This window comes from Neltuma alba, unplaced genomic scaffold, assembly GCF_004799145.2.
Source record: "Neltuma alba isolate B1F8T4 unplaced genomic scaffold, ASM479914v2 tig00013025_pilon, whole genome shotgun sequence".
Classification (NCBI taxonomy): domain Eukaryota; kingdom Viridiplantae; phylum Streptophyta; class Magnoliopsida; order Fabales; family Fabaceae; genus Neltuma; species Neltuma alba.
Window position 1 is genome coordinate 85,837 of NW_021637372.1, and position 21,572 is coordinate 107,408.

Consider the following 21,572-nt stretch of genomic DNA (forward strand, 5'->3'; position numbering starts at 1 on the left):
AAAAAGATTAGCCTTTTAAAAATAAAAAAGTCAGCCCGTTAGGACTGAGAGCTAATCTTTTTAAACTCACTTATTTGCTTATTATTATCAAGATATTTATATAATTGTGGATTAGTCGTTTATGGACAGGTTTAAACTAGAAAATTATTTAGAAGAACTAATGCTTAAGCCAAATAATTAAAAAAAATTAAATGTCTTAAATTAGTAGAATAATAATTAAAATTAATTTTCAACTCTTTCAAGGATAATAGTTGATATTCTTAGTATTTCAATCACTACAGTAGTTAGTGAATCTTCTTTTGTTGTCGGTTCATATATCTTAACAAAGTACAAAAATTCTCTTGTCCTAACAAATATTCAGACTCTTATTTGTACTCGTAACTATTGCATTGTTTTACTTTAGATAAGAGTTATGAAAACAAATATCTTAATATTTTCATCACTTAAGAAGAGCCCACCAGTAATAAAGAACAATCAAATATTATTGATCTTGATGATTATGATGAAGATGAAGATAATAATCATATTGATGTTGCTATTTTCAACTGCTTGGGTTTTATCTTTTTTGCTTTTGTTGTTTTATTTGATTTTGGTTTTTTAGAGTTTGGACAATAATTTATTAATATTTGATACTTTTTTATATAATGTTTACTAATATTTATAATTTGAATAAATTTTTTTAGAAATTTTATTGTTTTATTTTTTTATTTCAAAATAATGGAAAAGAATTTAAATTTTAAAAAATAACAAAAAAGGACAATCCTCTTACACTCTAAGCCCATATGTCCAAAGACCAAACTTTAATAATATCATAATTTTGATGTATACATACTTTAAGAGGCGAGCATTTTTAGAGCCCGATCCTTCAAGAGCTAGCCTTTTAAGACCAAGCCAGCTCTTATTAACAGCTGTAATGGGGGGCGCATCATATTGCAGCGAATTTTTATTGGTTAATATCCACAAAATAGCAGCAAAATCAACCACCACACATAATAGCAAATTCCATCTTTTGCTTAAAGTCTCTACAATGAACACATTAATATCAAAAGTCAATCGCTTACAACAAGCAGCTAACCAAAGCATTAATATTTTAACGTATAGAATTACACTAGACCCACCACTTTCTCTCCCAAAAATGGACTTGAAGAATACATGAGCCCAATTAAAAATATAAGGGAATAATAACAATATAACTGTACCTAAGACCTCGATTTGAAGAATACATGTAAAACTCAAGCATATATAGCATCTTGTTCTCTTGTTTTTGTGTATGGAGGCGGCAGCATACTATCTATGTTGGCAAAAAGATCTGTGCGACCACGTCGTAGCTCCCCAATAGGTGAATCCAAGACTGAGTCAGGGATTGCCACAAGGGTTTCTTCTAAAAATGATTTGATTGTCTGCATGGGTCCAAGAAAAGTTCATTATTTTACACATCTGATGGAATAACTGGAGCTCAAAGCACATTCACATTGAACTGTATATTGCGATGTAAGATTTTTTTTTCGCCAAAATAGGGCTACAAACTGTATAATTACAGGATCTCAAAAACAAAATCGTGACCTAATCATAAGTGATAGCATACTAGGAGACATTCAATAGAAAGGTCCTAGAGCCCAACAAGCCCTCCAAAGTGTTCAAAAAATTTCTAGATCAAGAATGCTTACAGGGATGATGACATGGGCAATTGCACATGTCGAGCTTGACGTGACACATCATAGACTACCAACAAAGCCATCATGGCTTTGAGCCATTGGTATATGTGCACTTGGATGCTAAGAAAAATAAGAACACGTTCTAAGAGCCCAAAAAGAGTGTTTGAACCCAATTCCCATGTTATTAAAGACCCAAGCACTTGATTAGTTCAGATAAATATTTCAATACCTGGACATCCCTAATTTTCAAGAGAATACACACATCATAGTACGGATATTTCTATTGCAATGCCCCATTCTGTGCACAAATCAATTAGTTCAAGGGATAATCTCTCCCTGTCCCTGTCTTTTCTAGAGAAAGAGGAATGTTCAGATTAACAGAATGAAAGCAGGACGGAGTAATCAATGTTAAGTATGAAGCCACGTTGGTGCTATGTAAGCACTTTAATTTTTAAAGTCAAAAAAACATATTCGAATAAAATAAAATTAAGACGCTAAAAACACAATTTTGCCAACTAGACTTTGTCATAGCAACCATACTGTGCAATTTTGGAATGCAGCATCTGCTTTGCGCTTCCAAAGTCCATTCCCAGGCTCTGAGTAGAAAAAATTAAGCAAGGGCTGCATCGAAGTAAGACGATATCATCTGATAGAAGAAACTAGTATATTGGAGGTAAACAGTAAATATCATTAATGATCTCTGTAACACATAACATGTAATAAGCAGATGAAAGGAATTGGGGGAAAAAAAACCATAATGATGTTTAATCTTTAACCCCTAATAGAGAATGAGAACAGTTTAAGGAGTCCCAGTATTGAACCGCAAGAAGAGAAGAACAAAAGGAACCTATACATAACTATTTAAAGTCAAAAGTGTAACTAATAGTATATTCCCTTTTTGGTTTAAAAGTATAGTAGATGTTAGGTATGGTTGTTAATATCATGCTACCCGGGAAATGACATGAATAGCAAAGGTACATTATTTCCTTACCTTCATTATATCTCGCACATTTGGCTTACGTCCATACATTCCCAACACTGTGTCCCCATACACTTGGTATTTCTCAAGAACCTTTATGATGGAAAAAGGTGAACTCTAATTAGCTCAGAGATCAGTTCAAGAATTGAGCAGATGAATCCATCCAAAACCAAAATTTTATAACTGAACCTGACGACGTGTAAGACCACTGCTTGGTTCACCATAAATTGCAGTATCAACGTGTCCCAAAATTTGCCAAGGGCTGTTGAGATGACCAATAATTGTATCAATATATATGCAACCAACATTAAGAATATAATAAAACGGTGAAAATATGAACAATCAGGAATGATTATCACCAAGAATAATTAGTATATGTATTACCCCCAGAGAAAAAAAAAAATATCAAGAAAACACATATCTACTGCTTGAAAGGTTAAACAATGGGACATTATTTTCCTTACATTATTTGAGATATTAAGGTAGACACGCAATATTTTCTCACTTTTAACCTTATATTTCTTTTAATGACGATATACATGCGGCATGCATGAGCAAACATGGTGAGAGAAATTTCAGTTTTAGTTGCTTAAAAGATAGATTCCTGATATTTTTTAAATAAAAAAAAATATAGACGCTAAACTTCAAACAAGTTAAAAATGTTGTATCAAACACTTTATGTACTTATTGTATGCTGCACGTCCAACCATAACACCATGAGCTCCAGTTCTTCGAGCTTCATTGACCTACAAGAACAAGAAATAATCACAGAACCAAATAAATGCGTCAACTATGGGAGAGCAGTTTCAATGCAAGATAATGCATTTACATTCATTACTTCTACATCACCACCAACTTATCTCAAAAGCCAAAAAGGAGTAAAAGAGACTTTAGATTAAACAACATTAGCATCAGAAATACCAACATATTCATGGCACTTCTTCACTTAAAATTTAAGCATGAAAACCACAGAGCAATGTCAGAGAGAAGAATGTTTATATCATGACAAACACAAGAGAAATTGGCTTTCATATGTTGATAGTTCTAAGTTAAATTCAGAGGGAGCTTTTAGTAAGTCCCAAATGACCTATTATCATGAACCAGGCTTCAGGTCTCCCTCATGCCGTTTTTTTTTTTTTTGGTAAATAATAAAATAAATTTTGGCAGATACATGATAGATTAAGGATTTAAATCTAAGATATCTTGCTAACTATACAAACCCCACACCATCATCACACCTAGCGGCTTACACTTCATCTATACTTTTGTCAGACTTTGGGCTTGGATCCCCATAAAATTAACAATCAAGACATGGAGCAAGCCGCGCGGCCAACTCCTGCCAACAGTATAAAACTGATTATACATTAACCACATATAATTAAACAGTAATCCAATTACTTTGGCAGGAAACGAGCATCTAAAGTATAAACCAGAACCAAGAATAGTATCAACTAAATTGATTTTTCAAAACTCATCAGAGATTATCAGTACCAAAAGTAACGGTCAATTTCAGAGGTTAGATAAATTTTCCATCATCATAGTTACTTGAAATGAAAGCAAAAACATCGATACAACAATTAGGACAATATTAGAAAAGCGGCCATCTCAGAGTAGAATTTTGGAAGAATTCTTCTCAATCAGTCACACCCAAACACCCAATCAAAAATAAGAGAAATACGATAACCAAAGTGAGAAAAGAAAACCAACCCCACTCCTACCCAATGGCACAGAAGGCTTCATATACACGCACATGCTATATCTATATAGCTAACTCTGTTGTTTTTTTTTTTTTTTTTTCCCTTTTTTGCCCGAAGACAACTCAGTATTCAACTACAGCAAAATTCATACATATAACGATACAAATAGTACCTGAAATATTTGCATTGTTAAAATAACACAAACAGGATTTAATGATTTTGATTGTTATTCACATAAATACAGAATAAGCAGTCTGAGATTTCAGACATGAACCTAAAAGTAAAGGAGCCTCCTTTTTTTCTTCTGTTTGTTTGTCTTTTTTTTTTTTTTTGGGTGGGGGGTGTTTCCTTCATGAAAATGCAGGTCGTGAAATAAAAATTGGTCACAATGACCACAGCTCACCTCATCAACACTAGTAATGCCACCATTTATGGTAAATGTTAAGTCTGGAAAGTCACGTAATAAACCATAAAAATATTCATATCTGCATAAAAAATGAAAAATCATCTGCAATTTTATATACAATACTACCTTTGATCCTTAATATAAGAGCTGGTTGACTAATTTGAGTAAATTAAGAAAATTAGTTCTGTTAGTTATTTATAATAAATAGGTGTTGTATTCCCTAAAATACCCTTACTAATAATGTGTATTAGCTAAAACTACTATTTGAAGAAACCTTTAACATGTACAACTATTATAAGAACTACTATGGGAAAAAAATGGATAAATATGAAGACAAAGTAGATTAGGGTCTTATATTTAGGATCAAATTGAATGTCAAACCAGCTCTTATATTAAGGACCGGAGGCAGTATAATATAACATGACTACAAAAATCAAATTTTACTATCACATACTTCAAATGGGGAATACTCCGATTTTCAGCAGGGTTAATGCCATTAAGCAGTGCCTTCCTTGAGTGTATTATGAAATGCTTAGCGGGTGACATGGAAGAAACCTTGTATATGAAATCACCTGATAGGCAATAATAGTGATGCCAGCCAATTCAGTATTCAAACCCAAAAATAATAATATTAAAAGAAATTAGAACTCAAGATAATCCATTCTAATTCACACAAATGACAATCTTCAATAGGTATAGATTAAGACAATAAAATACCATTACAAAAGCTTTCATCATGCTGAAGAAAATGAATACAGAAAGACAATATAAACAGCCAAGAGACAAGGATAGAAAAACTCCATTGGAAGTGCTCGACTATAAACTATTTTAGCTTAAAACTAAAGTGGGGCTGTACAAAAGCTGAGAAACCCAGATAAGTTTATAAACAGCGCAACACCCTATGCTTTTTATGTTCACTATTAGATGCCCCAGTAGGGAGCTATTAAGCTAGAAGCCTAGAACTACAAGTTCAACTAAAAGGCTGATCTGTAAGGATAAGAGAGACTAGCATAAATGACTCTCCATTTCAGCTGGTTTTCTCCTATTAAAGAACCATGATATCTGAGAGAAAAACAAATGGACACTGCATGTATAATGAATATTAACATAAACAATAATCTCTAGAACCTCCATCAGAAAGACTTGCCGTTCAAAGCATTCCTATCCTCTATTCATATCTCATTCTAATTAAGTTTTTTTTCCTTTTTATGGTTACATCCCTTTGCTACTAAAAGAAAAATCATTTTTTATATGTAGCCTCCCATTATTAGCATAAGAATACTGATCGCAGCCCTTATATATTCTTGTCTCATATCAGCAAGTGATTAATTAAATTATGATTTCCATGAACTTTAATAAAATCTCTTTTTTGGTGAATGAACTTTAATAATTTCTATTACATAATAACACAGCATCAATCATGGGATATTGAAATCAGTACCCAACATGAAAATAAATCAACTAGACACCTTTTTGAATAAATTATAGATATAAGGTATTCTTTAAGCACAGCAGATGTTAGCAAAATATGGAAAACATTGCAATCACAATGACATGAATCTGCTGTACTATCTACAATACAATTTTTTGATACTCTTTTTGAAGAGGAAAATGAATCCCATTCATAAAATCCTACTTTTCCTGCCTTCAACTTGAATAGACAGAGTGTTTAGAGAAGGACCTTACACAGCTCATTGTAAGAATCATGATCATCAACACCTATTCGACATTTGACACTGACAGGCACATTTGTGTTGGCAGCAATGACTGACATGGCCTCAGCAACAAACTTTCCTTGTATACAATAAATGTCTACATTAATGCAAATGTTCAAAGGAAACTTAGACATTTAATCTGTTCGCAGGTCATGCATTTAGGCCGCTTCCTAACCTTTGGATCAAGCATAAGACGCACACCAAAGCACCCCTGCCCAGCTACTCTTGGACTAGGGCATCCACAACTGACATATGATAAAGTGTCTCAGTCAAAGATAAGCAAACAAAACGTTCAAAATAAAGGTTATACAAAGTATACGAACTTAAAATTGATCTCATCATAGTTGTAAGCATTTGCAAGTTCTGTTGCTCTTGCCAAATTTTCCAAATTACTCCCTCCAATTTGAAGCACAATAGGATGTTGATCTGGAGAATATGCCAAGAATCTGTCCTGAGCAGAATAGACAAAGCAAAAGAATCAATGATTTTGATGCATCAATTTAACTAGAAATGATGTTGGCCATATCAATCCCATTTATTTGTGCTCTTATGCACTCTTAACTGGTAAGAGGTGAATTATTGGCTTATCTACAAAGAGTCAATGTGTACATAATACACATTATACCATTAAAACTCAGAAGACACTACAAAAACTGCAATCATGTAAACCTTTCATGTAATGCTCCCCAATTCCTTTCTGTTTTTATTTTAGGAATGAACAATTACACTGCTATTTAAAAGTTTACCAGGTTGCCGTTCTGATAAACAATTGTTTCAGCTGCAAGCATTTCGGTGTACAACCAAGCACGTTTTGATATGAGGCGTGCAAGAGTCCTATAGTGATGGTCTGTCCAGTCCATCATTGGGGCAACACTGAAATACAAGCAACCAAAAACAAGACCAGAGCAGTTACATAAAATCAACAAATTAGCATGAGCTGATGGGAAAAAGAAGAAAGGAAAAAAAAAAAAAAAAAAACAGAAGCACGCATACACACCTAAACCAAGGAGGAAGGTAGTGTTTGGCAACCATCACGGATTTACCATGTGACTGTTCGTTCTGTGTACGAGCAGAGAAGAACCTCGACCTGTTGAATTTCCAACGAGATGAACCTACTAACAATCTGCAACGGTTTGTGATGATATTAGAACTTATAGGAGTAGATGAAACTGCCAGGTAATATCGTGCAAACTTCATCATTCCTTTTAGTAAACCATAGTCTGCTCCTTCAGGCACCCCTCCATCAAATAAAACCATTTCTTATACTGTAACATAACAATTGGTGTAACCGTGCAGGTATATGCAAAAAACTTTTAGATCACGAAATCCCACCTGTATGAACTTTTGGAAGATTACATGCAAAGTGGGAAAACCATACAATATTACACACACCAATTACAAAACGAATTTTAAGAAAAATGCTTGCATTCTCCAAGTATGGCGACAAAAGCGAATATTCAATTATTAGTACGGTAACAAGTTTCAAATCAGCAGAGCCACTTATAAACCATAAACATTTTTTCCCACTTCGAGAAAGGAAGTGCTTGAGGCATTTTATCAAACAGTATGCAAGCAAGCAAAAAATTTCTAGAACGTTTAACATAAGATTATATCAAAGAGCATTCTAAAATTTACTTGGATAAAGAGAACAAAGACAAGAGTCCGATTCTTCCTCGGCCTTCGCGCCGGATCTCGGCGTCCACAGAATTTCGGAGCTGAGCCGCGAAGCCAAGGTGAAGTTTTCATGTTCAGAGTCTCAGAGATTCGTGTACTTCCATCAATAAGATTCCAACTTTTCACTCAATTTAGGATGCGTTTGGATGAGCAATTGCAAGACTAATTTTTATTGCATCTGATTTTTGCATATAAAGACTAATTAGTGTAAAATTACTCCCTGTTATAATTATAAGAGTCAATTAACTAATTTGAGGAGATTAAAAAAATAAATTAAGTTAATTATTTGTAATAAATAAACATTGTCTTTCTTAAAATATCATTGTAAATCAAGTTTATTAGTTAGAATTACCATTATTAGAGGGATTATCTTGGAAAAGAATACATAAATATGAGAGACAAAATGAATTGAAATCTTATAATTAAGACCTCAAAAAATTTAAATGAGACCTTATATTAAGAATCGGAGGTCGTATGATTTATCTTTACATTATTGTTTATAAAAAATCAGTTTAAAAAATTAAAACTTGTTTAAATGAATTATAAAAAGTAAGTTTGATGTAAAATGATTAAAAATGACATAAAATTTTATACAAGACTTAATCGACTAATCTAAAAAAGATTAAGAAAATTATATAAATTCTTATAAAATATTTATATTTATCATTTTTTTAAAATTAATAATTTATTTAGCATTTTTAATATGTTCAAGTTAATTTATTAGAGTCTTATCTTAAGGAGCAACAGAAATATATCATACATATACGATTTGATAAATTTTAGAAAAATAATAAATTAAATTAGAACAATACTTATATCACATTACTTATATTTATTGTATGAAGTTCTCCAATCATATATAGCAATTTGTCTTGTTTTTTAAATATTAGCATTTAATTATAAATTCACATGAAACAAAAAAGAACAAATGTCCATACATAATTGGAGAACTTGATATAATAGATATAAGCAATTTGACCTAAGTTTTTTTTACCAATTAATCAAATTTTATTAATCAATTGTTTTCTTCTAAAAAAACCATCAAATTATTGGGTTATAATAAGACCCACTTAAATATCCTTATTTTCTGTCCCACGGGAGAAGCTAAAAATTTAAGCTTCCAGCCACATCTGACCTTTTTTTTCCCAGAAGTTGGTTGTACTAAAAACATACCTAAACAACCCACAATCTCCAAACCAACTTCAAACCAGTATTGCACAGGTTAAAGGTACGTTTCCTCGTTTAAACGCCAATAAAAGAGATAATTATAAAAAAAACATGCAAAATAAATTAAGAACATATTACTTTCAGTTTTTAATTAAAAAAACCTAGTTGATTAATTTGAGAAAATTTAAAAAAGAAAGTAAACCAAAACAAAATTCTTTTCACATACATATTTCGTACTCTATAAAATCACTTTTAAAAAGTTAATCCAAATACCCTCAAAGTTAAAAAATACTTAATTATAACATATGTTATATGACATATCTAAATACTTATATATATATATTATTGGCTTATATATATTAGTTTACAAGTCAAGCAAGTCAATTTGAAAAAAAACATAAATATAAGTACTTTAAATAATTTATTTAACTTTTTTAAATTTTTTTAAATTAGCTAACTAATTTTTATATTAAAAACCAGAAGTCGTATTAAAAATTTAAGACAAAATATATTTCATCGTTTGTATGTTAAAATATTAATCTGTTTGGTTTAACGGAAAGGAGGGGAGGGGAGGAGAGGAGGGTGAAGGTGAGGGGAGGCTATGAGTGTTGTTTGGTTGGAGGAGAATGGAGGAGATGAAACGTTTCCTATTTGGTTCAGGAGAGGAGAGGAGAGAAGGAAAACTAATTATAAGTTGACAAATATATCCTTATTTTTTATTATTTTATTTCTATATTTATATCAAAAATATTATTTTTTTCAATTTATGAATATAAAAAAACAAGTTATCTCCCATGTATAAAATATTTATATACTTATAAAATATATAAATATCATTAAAAATATTATATCATCATTATCAAATATATGTGTCATAAAAATATATACTTGTCATATTATATTAAGAAAAATAGTACAATCATGATAAAAATATTAGATGATCATTATTAAATATCATTTGAAAATGTTTTTACTAAAAAGGATAAATTTGAAATTTAAAAAGAATATTTGCTGAAAGAGTTAAACAAAGTTTTTTTTTATTGAAAAGGATAAACTTGAAATATTTTAAAACTGAAATGCGTAATTTAGTTACGGTGAAACATAGTATTTCTCTCCTCTTCAAAAAAAACTCCAAATTTAAAAAAAGTAGAAAAAGAGGAGAAAAGCATTAAAAGACAAAAAAATTTTCCTCTCCTACTCTCCATTTTTCAGAACCATATACAGTTTCTCATCCCCGCCCTCCGCTTTTCTTCCAAAACCTTCCAAGTTCCAACCAAATAGCGTGTAAAGGGAGACTCTCATGAAGGGTTATTTTGTTTCTTGCTACTTTAACTTAGTTAGGATCCTTATGTGTCATTTTACTCGCATCTTCTTTGTCACTTTTCTTCTTCGTCCGTTTGTATCTGCAGTTTGGCACACTGACTTCCTCTACCGTTACTTTGCGGTAGGGGTGCTCACGAGACGGGACAGGACCGGGACAGGCCCGTCCCGGTGAACAGGGACGGGACAGGGTTTTAGTCCCGTGTCCCGTTCCCCTCCCCCTTTTTTTTTAAAAAAAATTATAATTTTTTATATGAAATTTTTTTATGTTATAATGCTTATTTTTTGTTAGGCTTCTAAAGATAAAAACATTATAAAAAATATTATGTAAAAAACTCAATTATATAGTATAAAAAATGTGTAAAAATAATACTGTAAAAAAAACACTATATAATGGCTTTATGAATTATTTTATTGAGGAAGGAGATATTGTTGAGATAATATTACAACTTAAGAGTTAAAAATCACTATAAAAATAATTATTATTATTAATAAGTAAATTGAATAATCTAATAATAATTATTAATAAATAATTTTTTTTAAAAAAAAATATCCCGGGACGGGACAACCCCGTCCCGCGTCCCGTCCCGTCCCAGTCACTGTCCCATCCCGTACTTGTCCCATCCCGAAATTTTTTTTGTCCCGTCCCGTCCCGTCCCGAACTCACCGGAACCGGGACGGGACGACCGGGACGGGACAAATTGAACACCCCTACTTTGTGGTGGCGGCTGATGCATAACGGCTGCATGACAAGATTGGAAAGATTAATGGGATTGCTTGGAACACATTAGAAAGGAACAAAATAAAAGGATAAAATGAAAATTGGTTATTTTGACAAATAGAAAGCACCCTCCAATTTTAAGCATAGGACCTATTTTTATGTTTTTTTAATCATCAATATAAAATCCCTATCTAGTTTTTTCCTCAAATTTATTATTGTTTTTCAAACTATCTATATTAATTATATATGTTAAACAAATTTATAGTTTCACCAAAAATGATTAGAAAGGACATTTAAAAAAAAACCTTGATCTTGATAATATTTTGTTTTTTCCCCCCTGTTAGTGAGGTAATCCTACCATTTTTTACGGAAAATTCTACAAAAAAAATTTGAAAATTACTAAACCCTGAATTAGGATTGTTTTTAACAAGATTTGACTACATTTAACTTGTAACCAATAGCTCATTTTTGCATGAATTCTTGATTTGATATTTAGTAATTTTCATAATCTTTTCGTGAGATTTTTCCTTCTTATTTCCCGTTCTTCAAGCAGAGATGCTAAGAGAATTAGCTTTTTTGGAGTTCAGGCTTTTTGATCATTTTGTAAGCTGGAAGCACACATATCATATCACTACCAAGTGTATAGAAAATAAACCTCGTAATTGCTGGTGTGAAATGGAATTACATTCTTTTATTAAATATGATTAAGAAAGGTGTTTGTGTGTCTGTACACATGCTTCTAAAGCTACTTGATTAGCTAACACACTAACTACCATTTTGAAGCAATGAGCACAACACTCAGTAAAAAAAGTGGTCTTATCATGAATTTTATATTTGTGGGTGATGTGAAGCTTATAGCCTGAGATGGTAATTGATTTCGATGCCAATCAATAGTGATATTTGGAAATGTGTTGGGTGAGTCTCTTTTGACAATACTCATGAACATGTAATATCAAAATCTAAGCTATGAGCTTATGCCTTGCCGTCTATACATCAGTAGCCTTTGAATTACTATTTTCTCAACTTGAGTTCATTAGATTTGATTTTAGAGCTGTTATAATTGATCGTTTGCACGCGGTTAAAAAGTGTTATCATCACAATTATACATTAGTAATGCATAATCGTGATGATAATTTTATTAGTTTTATAATTACGACTGAAAGTAATATATTATAGTGATGCCAACATCAAGTTATTGTTGAGACTTATGGCCAGGTTGAAAATTTTTTGTTTGGACTTTTTATTTGTATTTTTTGAGGTTATATGAGTTTTATTAGGTAGGGTGGGCCTTGTGGCCTGATCACTTTAAGTTTAGGCTCAATAGCATATTTTTGGTTCAAATTTCTCCCAATTCAGCAAAATGTACTTGAAGTCATCTGATAGTATCAACTTATTTAGTACTCTTTCGGTTCTTAATATAGGATTCAATTACTAAGTTGGTTTTGGTCCTAAATATAAGATCCATTTCTCATATTTATCAATTTTCTCTAAATTACCCCTATGGATGCTCCATCAACCATAATCAAGTAGAAGATAGAGAGGGGTATTAAGAAAAATGATTATGGTATTTAGGAAAAAACAGTCACAATTTTATAATTAACTAACTTACTTAACTTTCTTAATCTAATCAAATTAGTTAAATGGGTCCTATATTAAGGACCAGAGAGAGTAGTACATAAAATGAAGAGAAACAAAATAAAAAGAATAATTTAATTCTAAAAATATAATTTAATATAAAATGGCATAAAATGATACCTTTATTTGCAAATTTACCACCAAATGAAGGCCTCAATTTCTTCATCTACCCAGTCTCCAAACTCCCAACTGCAAGTAGAACTTTGTTTTGGACGATGGGTCCGAGAATTTTTGAAAAATGGGCCTGACGTTTTTATTGGGCTTCTGTTTGGGCTCATTGAAGCCCATGACTGAACGTACTTCTCGCCTGTCGTGATTGATATCCTTATCTATCATAATCCTTTGTTCCTATTTCCGCCTTCGCCCTGAGACGCTCACAGCGGCCACTCTTCCCTCGTCCCGTCTCATGACACTTATATTTTTATTTTTATTGCTTTTTAAAAAAATTATTAAGGCGAAGTAATTTTAGGGGGACGATCCCCTAAACATCAAAATTCAAATCTAAATCCCTCAATATGGCATTTCACGTTGCTTGCCCAATTACATGGTTACTTCTCTTCTCGCGCCTTCTCTACAATATAAACTCTTGCTCTTTATCTCCCTCTTCTCCTTTTCATTTCCATCTCACAAAGTTTCCATTTTTCTGTTTTATTTTGGTGTTTCAGTCGCCGAATCTGCTTCTGCTCGCTAGGGTTTCCTCGCGCCCTGCATACATCGAAGGCCAAGCATGAGTTCCTGGACGATGTGGCAAGAATCGATGAGTTTCTCAAGGACCCTTTGGGAATTAGGGCTCCAGAAAGGGAACGGACCGTGCAAGTCGTGGTCCCTAAGGTTGTGCCGCCGCCGCCGCCTCCTCAGCGGCAGTTGCAGTCAACGGCGGCGGCTGATGGGGTCCCGGTTGTTGATGAGGTGGACGAGGCAGTGTCAACTAAGGCTAAAAGGGTCGCGTTGCAGCGGAAGGGGGCTGCCGCGATGATTGCTGCCGAGGAGTACGCCCGTCAGTTTGAGTCCGGGGATGCGGTGGTGAGGTTTTGGGGGCGATTTCTGGGTTGATTTTTTCGTTAGTGTTTGGATTTGTTAATGTTGTAGCTTTTGCTTACGTTTCTTGAAATTTAGCGGGCTAAAATGTGAAATTTGATTTTCTTTTTTGTCCACCACGTGTTCTGACTAATTTGATTTCCTTGCACTCAAATCTTGACTGATGGGAGTTTACAGAAGAATTATACATGTGGGTGAGAGGTTCTATAATTTTAGTAAATTTAATTTCGATGCTGACAATCCAATGGGTGGGGCAGAGTAGGCGTTCTGTTTTGGCCTATTAAATTTCTTATTTTGCTTTGGTCCTCGACATGCTGAAGAGGGGAAAAAGCTTGATACTTTTTTTTTTTTTTTTGCATTGAATGTGTCCTGTTAAAAGTTGAAGAATGGAAACTTGTAGTCACTATCTGACATTAGTAGTATTTTTTATGCCCCTTCTGATTTCAAAATGGTGGAATAAATGATCTTGCATGCAATTTTAAGAGACTTCATATAAGCTTAAGTCGCATATGTTAAATTTTAATGTGTGTAATCAAACTCTTATGTGCTATAGCGTATGGAATGCTTTCTTCTTTTTAATTAATGTGATTATATATATAAATAGGACGCATCAGGAAATCTTGCTGGAGAAGAGCATGGGAATTTGAATGTCAAAGTCTTTTGCCGAATGTGCAATCGTGTTGAAAATGAAGGGAGTGAAAGGGCTAAAAAAATGCTTTCATGCAAAAGTTGTGGCAAGAAATACCATCGGGGCTGCTTAAGAAGTTGGGCTCAACATAGAGGTAAGAAGATATATCTGCCCATATCCTAACACGGTCCAGCTTTCATTTATTACCATTCACCAAGTATTTATTGTTGATTCTCATTCTCTGGATCTTTATTTTAGATTTATTTCATTGGAGTTCATGGACTTGTCGTGCTTGCCGAATTTGTGAGGTAATACGTGATGGGCAGTACTGGTGAGCTTGTCTTTTTTCATGTTACCTTGTATCAGAGACTTGTTTGTTTTTGACTTTGTAGGTGAAAAATGATTGTTTGCTCCCATAATCTGGATTTTTTACTGTTTTGCTGTAATATTTTCATGTTACCCTGGATGGAATGAAATCATGTTTGACCCTCATTGACACCAAGTTGAATATTTAATCCTTGTTTGATTCAAACCATGTAGCCTACGTCACCTAATGGGATAAGGCTTCTTGTTTTCAGCTTGATGAAGTGGTATTTGTGCATTCTAAACAGCCTGAGTATGCAGCTCGGATTTTTAGTTTTGCTTATGTAACTATCACAGCGGAGGTGAAATTTGGATGTTTAATATAAATAAAACTAGAGGTATAAATTGTTTTCATCACTGTAGTTGAATTAGGAGATCTATTTTACCATATAATGCGAGTTATATTTTATATTGGCTTGGTGGTGCACATGCTGATGCATCTTTGAATGAATTTGTTATGGATGATTCTTCAATTTTAATTTAAAATTATTATACAGTGCAGTACTAGACATTGATTGAATTATGGACGTGAAAATATAGCCATGAAAAATTTTACACTCAGCAATGTTCTTCTGTCCATGTTATCGGACAGTGGTTCTATTGGGGAAAAATGTGATCAGACAGTAAGATTACTTACGAGTGATTGTTGTGGCAGGCTGGTGTTGTTGTTGTTCCCTCTCTGTGCCACATCCTGTTATTGTGCTAGTTTAAAGGGTTTATAATTACTCTCATGTTCCTGCTTTTGAAGTTGCATAGACAATGATATCAATTGCTGCCTTCTTCATTTTGGTTTGTTACAGCTCTTAAATGATTAATTGAATATCGGTGATTCTTAGCAGTTAAGTGGCCAGTGCTCTGATGTTGCAATATTTTTTTTGTTTTGTTTTTAATGCTAGTCTTATGATCTATCTGTTTCCACCAGGCTTGTAGAAGGACAGGAAGATCCAAGTAGTTCATGTTTGTAAAAGGTGTGATGGTGCTTATCATTGTTATTGTCTACATCCTCCTCACAAGGTAGAGTCTGCATCACATATCACCAACGATCTAATATCTAGTTATATCATTAATCTGTGCATTATGGATAATGCAGAATGTTAGTTCTGGGCCTTATTTGTGCTCAAAACATACAAGGTGTCACAGCTGTGGATCCAATGTTCCTGGAAATGGTCTAAGTGTGGTAGCGATTTGCCTTTGTTTTATACTTCATTTCTGGCATTCCAAACGTTTGTTCTTATGATTAAACCCTTTTGTCATGACTAATTTACCATTTGAGACAACATTTTAGTGTATAATATCGTACTTTACACTCTTTACAACTTGAGCCACATAATTGACTTCCTGCAGAATTTATAGATTAGTGGATTAAATAGGACAAACTAAACAAAAAAGAGTAAAATAATTGAAAAAGATATCCTTTTAAACTCGTGGATATCAAAGACTGAAATTGACAATGATATATTTAGGGGGGGTTTGTTTTAAAAGTGATTTCACGGTATACAAAGTAAATCCATGAGAGTAGTTTTGTCTTGATTTGTGTGAAAGCATTAAAAGTGTGCTTTTTCTTAATTCCAAACACGCCCTTAGAAGCCCAATTGATAGTTAAAACTTGTCAACTTGTGAAGTATCTGATGGGAAACATTATTAGGGTAGGATTGTTTGGATTCTTTGTTTATGTAAATTAAGATATTTTAATCATCTAGATTATTTTTTAGATTTAATTGTCTTGAATCAGGACTTTTCTTTTATTTAAATAAAGATTCAGAATTTGAGTAGCTTAGATTAACTAGGATTAGGACTAGGACTCTACAAGTGGCCCTATGGTTATGGGATTAGATCTGTTGGCTTATCTAAGTATTGAATGAATTCTGAGTATTTTTCAGTTTTCCCCTCAAGCTTTCTATATCTTCGCTCCCTTTCTTTCTATCTCCTTCTCCCCCCCTTTCCCTTTATTGTTTTTCATCAAGGTCACAGAGTCCAGTAGTTAGTACTGATGCTGTCTGAGAAATTAAAGGAGGACAAGTCGCATTGTTATTTTACACACAAATTTCCTATCTTATTATCATGTTTTCATCATATACATTCTCCAAAGTTTATAAGAATACTCTGGTTTATGTATCTATTACGTTTTTATCCTGTTGGGTAGTTAGTGGTTTTTCTTCCTGCAGATCCTGCATGTTCAAATTGAGACCTGGACTTACCTTTTTTTTTTTTTCCCAAAATTTTTAGTGGTGGGTTCTAGGATACACATGCTGTGATGCTTGTGGAAGATTGTTTGTGAGGGAAACTATTGTCCTGTTTGTCTGAAGGTACTGATCGTGGTTTTGCTATTATCTTCAGAAACAGGAGTTGGAACATGAGTTCTGAGTCCAATTTACCTTCGGTCCCTTTCTGATTGAATCACTTTCAAATGTTCAACTATGACTATGTAAAGAGGCCATTTGATTATCGATCCTCAATAAGTCTGAGGACTCTGGTGATGCTGTATGATGTATAGAGTATCAGATATGAATTATTTGGTCTGATTGATTCTTGAATTAAAATGTTAATTTCATTGGGTAAATATCCATTCAAAATTACCACGGGCGGGTAAGCACATGGAACAGTTTTGGTAGGACTTTTGTTGACATTATTTTGGTTTATCTCTAAGGTACTTATCTGCTGGATTCTTATGTAATTTTTAGGATTCTTGAACTTAGCTATAGGTTATACATTCCATTTATCCTTGATTTATATAGCAATGAAGTGTGTGATAGCACTTTGTATACAGACATTAACCTTTTTGAAATATTTCTTTGTAGTTTGACATCGGGTTCTATACAGCTTTTCCTCCATCCTGCCGTCTTTGTAAAATATGAAGTTGTGTTTGCATAACTAAATATTTTGGTTTTTAAGTTTTTGGCCACCTTTTCATATCTATAACTGATTGTTTTTGACTTTGATGCGGACTGGGATAGTTATAGGCTCAAGAAAAAGTATATGGGCTGGGAATAAATTAGAAAGTGGACTGATTTCATTGGGTTTTTTTGTAGGTCTATAGAGATTCAGAATCAACACCAATGGTTTGCTGTGATATTTGCCAGCGTTGGGTGCACTGCCAGTGCGATAATATAAGGTTAGGTTACCCATATTAACCTTAGAATGTTGTGGAGATCCCCTGATTTGGATTTTGCTGTGTAATATTTGCAGTTCCAGATATATATTTTGATTGATGGGCTGTTGCATTTTTTGGGTCTATACATGCCTGTCCACAGGCAGTGGTTATTGTTATTAATATTTATGTAACAAATAGATTCTTGTGTTTAAAAGTACTATTTATCTATTTTCAAGTTGGAATAACTAGTTCGGCATATTTATTCATGTCAAAATGCTAGCAATGATGTTATAATATGTTGTAGTTTGATAGTTTTCATCCTTTCGGTCCTAATATTTTATGGTAGTGAGTGGATTAGTTATTTAATTTTCAGTACGCAATCATGTATTTGAAGGTTATTGAGGAGTCAACGCATAAAAGGAAATTGTTATCGTTATTGTTGTAGATAGGAAGTTGTGAGCTTTCTCTTGTGAGGCACAGCTTGTTCAGTATTTGCAGCGTATCTTTTGTTTTCCTTTCTACAGCTACTGCCTTGAGTTGTCAGTATTTGCTATTTTGCCTTTTTTTTTGCAAAGCACCATCTTTATTGTCTTCTCAGTTCAACGGGCTTCTTGAGGTTGTTTATTGATAGAAAAGTTTTGCAGTGATGAAAGATATCTTCAATTTCAAGTGGATGGGAATCTACAGTACAAGTGTCCTACATGTCGTGGGGAATGTTATCAGGTATTTGGTATGCCTTGAATGGGTCTCCTTACTGCCTTTCGCGGAAGGAACTCATTGCAATGGAGTATTTATAGTTTGTGTCTATTGCAGGTCAAGGATCTCGAGGATGCTGTCAAAGAACTTTGGAAGAGAAGAGATATTGCTGACAGAGATTTAATCGCCAGCTTGAGAGCTGCAGCTGGTTTACCAACTCAAGAAGAAATATTTTCTATTTCACCGTATTCAGATGATGAGGATAGTGAGCCTGTAAAAGCAAAAAGTGAATCTGTGCGATCGTTTAAGTTCTCTCTGAAGAATTTCTCTGATCACTCACCAAAGAAGACTAAAGATTATGCAAAGAAATGTTCAAGTAAAAAGTATCCCAAGAAAAGGGACTATCAGACTGGTAAAACTGATCCAAGTTTGGAAGGACACAGTGATGTCAAATCTGTGCATAGTTTGGATGATGATATCCAATCCCAGAGACATGAAGGTCCTGATGTTTATTCTTCACCTGCTGGTGGAAGCCTGAGTCAAACTGAAGGTTATGCTAATCAGCCAGGGACTTTGAAACAGAAGTTTGTAGATGAGGTGATGATCAGTGATGAAGAGAGAAAACCTAGAGTTGTTCGAATTAAGAGCAGTAAGGCTCAAACTCTTGATAGTGAAGAGGATACTGGAAAAAGTGGTGATAAGAATCAGAATGTGAAGGGAAAGAAGTTGGTTATCAATTTTGGTCCACGGAAAATTAACATGACTAATTCTCCACGGTCTGATACTTCAAGTTGCCAAAGAGATCAAGATCTTGTCAGCACCAATGGTATGTATCTCTATGAAGTTTAATCCTTTTTCACGTTTTGTTCCCTAATAACTTAAGAATGGAAGACTTTAGGACATTGTTAATGAAAGTCGGTTATGGTCAAGTTCTTATTTAGATTTGCTTCCCATGTGCATGCTAATAGCTAACTATTTCTTACACATTAACATGCCTGTTATTACATTTAAATGAGTCCAAATTTATGTTCTTGAATTTTAGATAGTCCCCCTCCCTGGTTTTTTTTATTTTTATTTCCTTGTGTGACTTTTTTGGCTCAAATTTCGTATCAGGCAATGAAGATATTAGCCAATCAGGGAAAGGAGACAAGTTTATGTTAGACAGACATGATGGCACAGCTAGAAATGCTGATGGTAAAGGTAGGGTTTGGTTACAAATATTTGGGTTTTATTTCTGCAACACATTTTCTGTAGAACTTTCTGTTATACCATGGGTATTTGGAGATCTATTTCATTTTACCTTAGTTTCCTAAGAGAAATAATAACTTCAGTACATGGAACTTGCAGGAAATAGAGTTGATTCTCGGCAATCAAAAGATTCAAAGGCTTCAGGAAGAGAAGGAAATTTGATAAAGCCTGCAAAAATTAAGTCAGAAGTTTCCGAATTAAACTCAGGCTCCATTAGGAGCAACATTGCTGATGGCAGTGAATCTGGTCCCAATGAGCGAACTAGAATTTTGATTGGAAGGCGTCGTAGTGAGGGAATGACTGGTCAAGACGGAACTGTACAAACTATGTCACAAGGTGAGAGGATGTTTTTGGGGAAGCAGTCAGAAGGCAGGTCTGATGCAGATGAGACAGATGACAATGCTAATCATACACCATCACATTCTTTGCCAAAAGACTCTAAACCTTTACTGAGATTGAAATTTAAGAAACCTAGCATTGAAAGTCAAAATTCTCTTCACCGTGAGGATGAGAAGATTACAATCAAGGGACAGAGGTCAAAAAGGAAGAGGCCTTCACCTTTTATGGATAAAATGTCGAACAATGAGGATGAAGATGTAGCACAATCCCATCAAGATGGTGCAATGGATGAAATCATGGGTGCTAATTGGATATTGATGAAATTGGGTAAAGACGCCATTGGAAAGAGAGTTGAAGTCCATCAGACGTCTGACAATTCTTGGTTAGTTTGTTCTCTGCCTTTGGAAGTTCAGGCCAACCAAAAAAAAAAAAAACTTGAAGTTGACTTGGCATACCCTGAACTTTTTTGGTCCAAATTGTGAAGATCTTTTTTCCTTTGCATTTTTTATTTGCCCTTTTTATTCTCTAAGCATATGAGTTTCTAGATGTAAAAAGAAGCAAAAAGAGTATTATGTACACATAATTATGTGTTATTCCTTGCAAACCATATATATGGGCATCTTTTTATTTAAAAAAATGAAAATTTGATATGCCTGCCTGTAATGATTCAATCAGTAGAATTCTTTTCCGTTAGAAATTTGTCTTGCTTGCATGAGCACAATTATCCTTAAAGTTTGATGTGCATTACAGTTAACGTGTTCTTTCTCTTTTTATCCAGGCACAAGGGATCGGTCACTAATGTAATTGAAGGAACTTCAAAGATATCTGTTACCTTAGAGGATGGCAAGGTGAAGACCTTGGAGCTCCGTAAGCAAGGAGTCCGTTTTATTCCTCAAAAGCAGAAGAGATCAAAAGCTTGAAACGCTCAACCATTTCATTCTTGTTTATTCTTTAACGTGGAGACTGTCCATTCTTTTGATTTGAGAGGCAGCTTCATCTTTATGGGGGGCTCTTACTTATACTATTTGTAATCCTTGCCGTTCAGTGCTAGATGTGCCGCTGATATTTGGCTGAAGCACTTTCTTCTGGAACTAATTCAGTTTTCCGTGAAGAAACACGCTGCTTCAACTGAGGCCCCTTTTACAACTGCAAAATTTCATCCAGGGTTAGAGTTGTCTCATTTTTCCCTTACATGTATCT

The 21,572-nt window shown here is 33.7% G+C and overlaps 1 protein-coding gene and 1 pseudogene across 3 annotated transcripts; one reads left to right on the forward strand and one right to left on the reverse strand.

The window, feature by feature from the left end:
• Nucleotides 1–992: 992 nt before the first annotated feature.
• Nucleotides 993–8,188, reverse strand: LOC114733667 (tRNA-dihydrouridine(20/20a) synthase-like). Of its 3 annotated transcripts, XM_028921166.1 has the most exons (13): nucleotides 8,088–8,188; nucleotides 7,450–7,575; nucleotides 7,199–7,325; nucleotides 6,776–6,903; nucleotides 6,628–6,697; nucleotides 6,424–6,526; nucleotides 5,192–5,309; nucleotides 4,735–4,816; nucleotides 3,319–3,380; nucleotides 2,824–2,896; nucleotides 2,647–2,727; nucleotides 2,196–2,276; nucleotides 993–1,400 (listed from the first exon to the last, which is right to left on the reverse strand). In XM_028921166.1, exons 2-13 carry the CDS (start codon nucleotides 7,482–7,484, stop codon nucleotides 1,233–1,235), a joined length of 1,128 nt encoding a protein of 375 aa, XP_028776999.1. In that variant the 5' UTR covers nucleotides 7,485–7,575; nucleotides 8,088–8,188; the 3' UTR covers nucleotides 993–1,232. The 3 variants fall into 3 exon arrangements, with proteins under 3 accessions (XP_028776999.1, XP_028776997.1, XP_028776998.1); XM_028921164.1 differs by lacking the exon at nucleotides 8,088–8,188 and having other exon boundaries at nucleotides 7,450–7,767; XM_028921165.1 differs by lacking the exon at nucleotides 8,088–8,188 and having other exon boundaries at nucleotides 1,367–1,400; nucleotides 2,196–2,251; nucleotides 7,450–7,770.
• Nucleotides 8,189–13,390: 5,202 nt separating this feature from the next.
• LOC114733666 (uncharacterized) lies at nucleotides 13,391–21,550 on the forward strand (annotated as a pseudogene).
• Nucleotides 21,551–21,572: the final 22 nt, after the last annotated feature.

Bases quoted from the DNA above. Each gene is read 5' to 3' on its own strand.
- LOC114733667 (XM_028921164.1), bottom strand. From the start codon at position 7,709: ATGGTTTTATTTGATGGAGGGGTGCCTGAAGGAGCAGACTATGGTTTA. The intron at 6,904-7,198 runs GTAAACTTTTAA...TATTCTGCTCAG, and splicing joins TTTATCAGAACGGCAACCTG to GACAGATTCTTGGCATATTC. The intron at 1,401-2,195 runs GTATGGTTGCTA...GGACCCATGCAG, and splicing joins CTGCATTCCAAAATTGCACA to ACAATCAAATCATTTTTAGA.